Source organism: Platichthys flesus, chromosome 19, assembly GCF_949316205.1.
Source record: "Platichthys flesus chromosome 19, fPlaFle2.1, whole genome shotgun sequence".
Classification (NCBI taxonomy): Eukaryota; Metazoa; Chordata; class Actinopteri; order Pleuronectiformes; family Pleuronectidae; genus Platichthys; species Platichthys flesus.
In genome coordinates this window covers 2,040,892-2,049,673 of record NC_084963.1, presented here as the reverse complement: position 1 = coordinate 2,049,673, position 8,782 = coordinate 2,040,892, and the positions used below count along the sequence as shown (strand labels likewise).

Genomic DNA, 8,782 nt, shown 5'->3' with positions numbered 1-8,782 from the left:
TCCAGTGAGCCGTGCACGTTCTGAAGCTTTTATTGTGAAACCTCAGGAACACACACAGTGTTTAAGGTCAGACGTGTCTCCCACTGTCCCGGCTGTTTAATGAAGACTGTCAGAGCTCCGTGTCTCACGTGTCCTCAGAGTCTGAGGCAGGTGAGAGACACATTCACATGGAAGACACATCACGTTGTGTTGAAGTGATGAAGTGATGCCGGGGCTCAGAGGCTCTGGTCATTATCCTGTCACTGATCGATAACACTGATCAAGTATTGACAGCTCGTCAGAGGTGAAGCCTGGAAACATCTTTAATATGACGTTTTATATTCATGTAACACATCTGGCATTTAACCAGGGACGCTTATATTAATAATCTGATAATATAAGGACATATTAAAGTATAAAATCAACTTATTGCTTTAAAGTTAAAGCAGCTTTCAGTTGGTGGTGTTGGACACGTGAAGATCTTTTCTCTCGACCTCTGGAGCTAATTTCGTGTTTTGACATTTGACATTTTCATAAGAACATCCATCATGTCGGCAGCCAGGGACGACAGATGTCCATCAAACATGCGTCTCAGACCAATTCACCTCTCGTCTCCAGGAAACAGTTATGTTTTTAAATTGCTAAAATGTCTGTTTTTATGGAAGAGAATTTCCATCGTACATCCTTGGCTGTTTGTGAATTTGTAGGAAATCCATCTATTGACAGGACTGTGTGAATGTGCATTGTTCTAAATATCAGATTCTGGATAACTAACTGAATTGTAGAGCTACAACGACAAAGTGAACATCAGTTTGTTTCTGAACTGTAGGAAGCTGCAGCTCTCCTTTGTTTCATATCGTTATAGATGTAATATTTCTGTGGTTTTGGATCATTGCTTTGACAGAATAAGTCTTTCACAGACGTCTCCTGGAACCGAAGGGACACTTTCCTGCCTTGTGACAGTTCTATAGATAAAAGACTTTTAATATAGTCAAGAAATCACAGGGAGATCAGTTGAAAACCAGATGATTGGCTGGTTGCAGCAGCAACTGGAGCTGTGGACAGTTGGTTTTCTGTATTTTCCTTCAAGTAGCTGCTCGTCCAAGTGCAGCAGTTCACAGGTTCGACTTCTTAATGAAGCCGTTAGAGTGAGATACAGATAGAAGAGTTTAGTCCAGTGGAGATCAGACACAGAGAGTGAGTCAGTGAGTCCCAGCCTCTGTCGGGGGGGGGGGGGGGGGGGGGGGGGGTGAGGTAAGTTACTCGATACCCGCTGACACAGACAGAAGCAGCGTGATGGACACCGTTCCTCTCTCGTTTATTTCCCCCCTCTGCTGGTGGAGTTTTTTAAAGATGATGTTTATCTGCGCTCGCAGCCGCACGCCATCTGAGAGAGAGAGAGAGAGAGAGAGAGAGAGAGAGAGAGAGAGGCCTTTTGAAACGAGAGACACTGGAAACACCGACATGGGTTTACTTTCATCCGGGGAATTCACCGCCGGGGCCAGAATCCATCACACGGAGCGTCTGGCTGAAAGGATTGATGAGTGTGTGTGTGTGTGTGTGTGTGTGTGTGTGTGTGTGTGTGTGTGTGTGTGTGTGTGTGTGTGTGTGTGTGTGTGTGTGTGGACAAACTGTGGACACGTCCGTGCACAGATGCACATACTCAGGAAACCACAGCCACATACATGCACGTATACCCAACACACTGTCCAGCATACCCAAACATGTACCAGCTTGTGTGTGTGTGTGTGTGTGTGTTTGTGTGTGAGAGGCTCGGCTGGCGGCAGGAGAGGTCAGAGTATCAGTGCACAAGAGAAGAAGAGGTAGAGAAAGACCAGAAGAAACATCAAAATGTTCTAAAGTGAAGACAGGAGCCGAGTCCTTGGTCCCAGCTGGAGACGTCCTCGTCTCTCATGGTCCCCAGCTCCACTCCGAAACCAATTAGTTCTGTTAGATCTGCAGAACAATCACAACAACAACTCAAAAATAAATTAAGAAACAGAGAGAACGAGGTTCTGCAGCTGAGCAGAACATCTGCCTGTGGCCACTTTAGACTCAGGACATGTGAGGGTGACATTGAGCGTCTTCATGTTGTAAATCACACGGAGCATAAAGGCTTTTACACGGGGACGCGAGGGAAGTGGAGCCGAGCCCTTCAGACTGTCGTTAAAGACCTGAAGTGATGAAGAAACAATCGACCTTCAGATTCTGAGTCTGAGTGAAGGTAGGTTTCTGAGTGGAGGGTTCTCAGGTGAAGAGGGAGAATGTCGAGTGCGACTGGGAAACTCTTCAAACTGGAGCCACACTTTGTCTCTTTGGTTTATAAAGTGCATTTAAAAGCTGTTTTATTTGTATTGTTTGTGTTTGAAAATGTGGAAGTGAAGTCTTTTGTTTGTTGCTTTGTTTCAAATCTTAAAGTTTTGTATCCGACAGCGTCAGAGTCAGGATTTCATTGTTTGAGAATAAAATGGTTCCATTCATTTCCCTGTTTAACGACGCAGCCGCAGATTAGATCACGGTCGGGGGATTTGAAATGACAGAGTGTAACGTGTGGCCCTCCCGTTTCTCCACAGCCTCCATCACCGACGACAAGGGGAGGAGGAGCTGCCTTCGACTCAAAGTCTTCGTCCGGCCTCAGAGTGAGTCCCAGGCTGTTGTGTCTGCTCCGTGCACTTCTCCAGCCGCCGTGCACGTGAGGACGTTCCACTAATCTTCACATCTGCTCTTTGTTGCCCACAGACAATTGTGTGAAAAACTCCGGGAGCGTTCAGGAAGGAGTCGAGTTCGACGACAACAACCACAACTCACTGGAACCCAGAGGTGGGTGGCAAGATAATGTGATAAGTGTGTGTGTGTGAGTGTGTGTGTGTGTCTGTGTGCGTGTGTGTCCCATCATTTCTTTTTTTTCATTTCCTTTTGAATTTTCTCTTGTTTTCTTTTCATTACTTCATTATGGCCGACTGGTTTGAAGCCGAGGTTTAAGAATTGAAGAAGTAAATTAAAAGCAGAACGACACTTAAAGCTTCTAAGCTGCTAAAAATGTCACAAGTTCATAAAGATAATGATGAAGAATAGTTTGTTAAAACAAGAACCAGGATAAGTCAGTGTTTCATTGAGCTGTAGATAAGAACTACGGCTGTTCATAAACTATTTATTCTGTATAGAGTTGAGAGAGGTGATTGACAGCTCGTAGCGTCCAATGGGTGAAGGACGCAGGTGTGGGTGGGCGTGGCTCAGAGGCTTCAAAACAGCAGCTCACAAACCAATTGATGATGTCACAGTGACATATGAATCTGAGCCGTTATCACTCTATTAAACTGATGATCCTTTTGTCATAAGTTTGTTTAAAAGTTTTTATATTTTCGTTTATATTTTCGTACATGTATAAAAACTTGTATTACATCATCCTGTATGGCTGGTTGATTCTCCCGCCTCGTCCTACTTGCTGATGTTCACCTGCGCTCGCTCACACTCGTCAGCTGTTCTCTCCGCTAACGCTCGTCTCTCCCTCCTCAGACGGAATCAGCCACGAGTCTCCGGAGCCGGCCCGGAGGGACGTCAACTCCGCTGGTCGACGCCCCACCTCGGTGCTCCTTCTCAGCTCCGCCCTCATCCTCCTGGCGGCCATCTTGTCCTTATAGCACCTGGTCTGAGGAATCGCCATCCCTCCCCCACTCCATCCCCCGCCCCTCTCCAGGAATGGACTGTCCTGATTGGACCACAGGCCGCCCTACCCCCCAACCCCTCTCCCCTGAAGGAGCACTTTTCAAAACAAAACAAAAAAAGAATATAAAAATTTAAAATAAAACACTGAGTCTCTCTCGGGGGAAACGAGAGACGACGGGACTTCGACGCCGAAGCCGTTGTTGTTTTTTGACTTTTTGGAAAATGCCAACTAGTTCGATTCCGGACTTTGCGGCTCCCGGGTGCGAAGGTGGTCGCGCCGCGAGCTGAAAGAGTCTCTGACCTGTTCGCCTTGCTGCTGTTCACAGATGTTACACATGTATCTGTGTCCAAGAGAAGCACACGTACACAAACACACACACACACACACATTAAAACACAATCAGTTCCCAGTTCACAGCAGGATCAAGAGTTTACAGACGTTTGACATTTGTGTGTTCAGAACCCCCCTCCCCCCCCCCCCCCCCGCCCAACATGTAACATGATTAAATCTCACATCAAATCAGAGAGAAGGTTTTTTTAAAGAAGAGGAAACACAATGAGGATGCTGCTGCCGAGGCGTTTGATGACTTAACCTTCCTCTCAGGTTAGAAACAGACGATGGAGAGAGTTAAAAAAAAAGAAAGAATTAAAAAGAAGTTTGAAGAAGCACTCATCTGTTAGTGGTTGTTTAGGGGCGATTTAATGATGGATTAATGTATTTGTTTGTTTTTCTTTCTTTTGATAAATCACATAATTCAAGTGTAGCAGCCAACTCGGGTGTACAGTAAACTATTTGAACAGAGTGTAGAAGTGGATTTGGTGATTTTGCCAGGCGAAATGTATTTTCCTATTTATTGTGAAGTCCTCGTGCTTTTTTCTGTTTTCTGGTTCTAGTCTGTTCGTACAAAGTAGAAAGGCAATAAAAAAAAAAACAACACTTAATCCATTACAGTTAGTTCACGTTACACAACGTTCATTTGATACAATCGCACAGAAACAGGTTGTGTATCTGCTCCCGTCGATTGTTCTCGATGGATTCTAATTGTTTTTGTTTTTGTTTTTTTTAACCAAGTCCAGGAAGAAAAAAGAGCCGTCTGATGTGCATCAGGGTGTAGAAGTGGTAGAATGTTTGTGTTTTTGTCATTAATGAATGTCACAAATGTCGTTTTTACTATTACACTATTGCTTTTGTGAATCACTGTCATAACACAACTGTTGTATATATAGAGGCAAATTTCCTACAAAGTTCAGGGATGTGTCCGTGATTAACATGAGGTTTAAAAGATGATTTTAGTCTTTTGGTTTTTTTTTTAACGGAGGGGGGTTTCGTCTCCTCCTCCTCCGGGGGGGCAGCACAAGTCTCCTGAAGCTGGAGATGTTTGCGTGGGACAGGGAGCGGGTTGTAGAGCATGTGGCGACGGCGGCGTGTGGGGGGGGGGGGGGGGGGGTTGCGTTTCTTTGATGTCATGTAAAGCGGCGTCTGTACAGAAGATACACCAGGGGCCACCTCGGTTATTTCTGGGATGAAACATCGACCAGCGGGGGGGAGATGGGCCAGACAGAGCGAGGTGTCCGGTTCTCCCCTGGACGGAGCGAAACCGAGACCCGAGACTGGGGGGGGGGGGGAAGAGGAGGAGAAACGTGGAGCTGCGTGTTGCTCCTGCTCCGATCGATACTCATGTTCTCCTCCTCCTCCTTCTTCTTCTTCTTCTTCTTCTTTGTGCTTTTTTGTTTTAAAGACCAGATGCAGCACTGTTACCTTCACATGCACTCACTGCCAAACACAACCTGCTCGTCTGCAACACAACACAACACACACGTAGCTCCCGCTCATTTCACTGTGCACAGCAGTTTAGGGCCACTTCTGTGAGGAAACGTCTTAGACTGAGATTAAATCATCTTTTTGATTTAAGAATTCTCTTTTATTAAAATCATGTCATCAGAATAAAGTTGAGTTTTACCATAACAAAGAATATTAAGGTGTAAAAGAGAAAAAAAGGAATAATAATAATTTTAGAAGAAGAAGTCGTACAAAGTAAAAATAATATATGAATAAAGATGTATATCAATTTAACAAATATTCATTATTATAAGAATACAAATTATTTCCGAGATGTGTGTTTCTCTCGTCCGTGGCCCTAAAACTAGCAAAACTTCTCGTGTCAGCGAGATCAGACCTGAACCCTGATGATGTCACTGTGATGTCATCAGGGTCAGACATTAAAAAAAAAGATATCACACAATATAACATTAAATCTTTAAAATATAAAGAAAATCCCAAATAGTCACAGAAATATCTGATATTACTGCTTCTCAATAACTTTGTATTATTTCTTATATTCACTCCAGATTTAAAAGACTTAATCTCATATCTCAATATGAAATCATTTTAAAACCAGTAAATCTCAGCTGAAAGAGGAAATAACTTCCGGTGATGACGTTCAATTTATGATTATTAAATGACGCATGTTGAGGGTATGAAGTTTATTTGTTTCCAGCATGTTGATTATCAGGGAATGATTTTTAAATTGAGGGATAAAAATGTAAAAAAAACTTTTATCCTCCTGCGTACATTTCAAAATAAAAGTCACTGGAGTCCTTCGCCACAACGTCAGAACCCGATCAGTTTGTTTTCGTGGATACTGTGTATCCAGCAATTAGCCTGTTGTAACATACGAGTTTAGATACTTCCCCCTTTTTCACACCTCTTTTCAAGGAACGCTTTATCTGACACATTAATGTTCTTAGCGAGGAAAAAAAAAAGTCTGAAACGTTTGATATAATAAATGCTTTAATTCATTTTATATGTCTTTTATATGAAATAGCGAAAAAAATACAGGATCGTAATGGCGCCCCCCTGTGGCCACGTGTGTCAGTGCGAGTGTGGTGCATATCAAACATTCAGTGTGGTCGGGCGGAGATCGCGAATCAAAGAGAAGAAAGAACGGAGAATCTCCTTTATTTAAAAAAAGAAAAATAATCTGCTTCTGCTCATCTTTCCGTCGTCTTCGAGGTTCACGTCGAAACGGCCTCTTGCTAATCTCTCGTTTGTTTGTGGAGGAAAGAAAACGTGTTCTCCACGTCAGATATCAACGTTTTTTCTGAACATGTGCTAGAAGGAGGACAGTTCTTCACGTGGTTCGGTTCCACGTGGCCGGAAGCCTCTCTCCATCCCGAGAAGGGACGAGTGCTTCTGGCAGCGTTTGGGAAACTTGAGTTCTTTCCACCACGTGACGTTTCCCCAGCCGAGCGCCACCGGGCCGTGCCACAGCACCGTTCTGTTGACATGGTCGTGTTTGTACCTTGTGCCTCTACGAGCTCCGTCCTCTGCTGTTCCTCATCCAGACTCTTCTTCTGTCTGTTTCCTGCTCAGTCCCTCACTAGACTTTTCTACAAAAAGGCCATTTCTTTGTAAATACACGTGTTCGGAGCAGCTATGACTAACAAAGATAAGCAAAGCAACAAAAATGATTTAATAAATATTTCTTTGTCGTTGTAATCCCTGTGTCTGGTGTTGTTTTATTAACGCGTGGTGTTTAATGAGTGACAGTTTGTGAAATGGAAAGAACATGGAGGAGGCGTGACGTGTTTGTCTTGGTTGTCACTCGCTGCATAATCAGCCAGTAGAGGGTGAGCAGCTGTTTCTCTGTAATCTGGAGTTAATTCACAGGCTGAACAAAAACAGAAACAGAAACAGCTTCAATTCATCTTGTGGGAATGTTCAGCGCGTCGGGAGCTCTGCCCAGAAACCCGCGTCTCTCACGCTCTGGTGCTCCTCAGCTCCTCTGCTGCCTGCTTCCCCTCCTCACCTCCACCTCGTCTGGCTCCTCCTGCTCCTCCTCTGACTTTCCACCTTCCAACAACAAGCTGTTTGACCGAAGGTGCAGCTGAGGAGCGAAATCCAGGTCTCTGCCTCGGAGGAGTCGTGACCTCCTGGTGGTGAAGGAAATCTTCTTCTATCTCCTCTGGACTCCACAAAGTTCACAGAGTCACAAAAGACACATATATAAAATAAAATATCTTTGATTTTATACCCGAGAGTTCTCCAATTTCTGTGATGACAACCTGATGGTGTCGTTCATTAGACTCACACACATCATGGAGGATTTGAACTCTTTAACCTTGTGAGATTATTTTACATTTTCACTGACAAGGAATAATTCACAGATCAAATCTGATGGATTTAAGGGGAATGTGTGAAATTTGGTTCAGCTTTATTAAATTTAATAGTTGAGATATGAGCCCTGCAGAGTGAATTCTAGTTTTAAATGATTCTACGCAAACACTTTCATGATTGGTTGGAAAACTGCAAAGCAACTCAGGAATTCAAACAAATTCCCACCACAGCGTTATTTTGTCTGTTTGAAGAACGTGTCCTTCGGAGTCTCCAGCTCAGGGTGAAGTAAACACACATGTCCCTGTTGTGTGTCTCACAAACATCACACTGCAAAACAAAAATACATCCAAGAAGATTCCAAGAGACAAAAAAACAACTGATAAAGAAAAGTGCGTCTGGTTCACAGGGATGTAGAAGATAAACGGAATCAGCTGCAAGGACAAATCCACTGGTCACATCTGAACTGGTTGTTTTTCATGTGTATTTATCACGTTGTAGTATTAATATAGTAGTAGTTAATATCCTTGATTTGATTTTTGCATGAATATTTATAGGTTACTCTGATTTATTTACGATTGTCTGACCTGTGCGTTCAAGTGGTGACAGAATAATCAGAAAAAGATATTTTTCAACTTGGAAAATCCACATGAGAATCATATCAAGTTGGAACATCAACTTGGAAAAGTCGGTGAAAAATGCTGACATCATCACTTATTGACTCATTAACATAAATGTACAGCCAGTTTTAAAAGGAACCTTTAATGTGAACACTTTCAAACTGCATGTTCATCCATCACAAGCACAGAACATTGTTATATTGCTTATGATTTGTGTAACCACAGAACAGAGGAATAACACATCATGATCAGTTTGTAATTAATTTTGTTTTACTTATGTGATCAAAATAAAAGGAATGAGGCTTTGAAGAAGAGTTTAAAATCAGGACCTTCCGTCAGGATCAAAAATCTGTCTAGTGACGTAAACATTTTAAATTATTTAAATCCAGTAATATGAATATTT

General features: G+C 43.0%; 1 protein-coding gene across 1 annotated transcript; it reads left to right on the top strand.

Moving 5' to 3' along the window:
* Positions 1-2,497: 2,497 nt before the first annotated feature.
* LOC133975593 (ephrin-A5b-like) lies at positions 2,498-7,132 on the top strand. Its single transcript, XM_062413579.1, has 3 exons — positions 2,498-2,618; positions 2,719-2,799; positions 3,496-7,132. Exons 1-3 carry the CDS (start codon positions 2,513-2,515, stop codon positions 3,618-3,620), a joined length of 312 nt encoding a protein of 103 aa, XP_062269563.1. The 5' UTR covers positions 2,498-2,512; the 3' UTR covers positions 3,621-7,132.
* Positions 7,133-8,782: the final 1,650 nt, after the last annotated feature.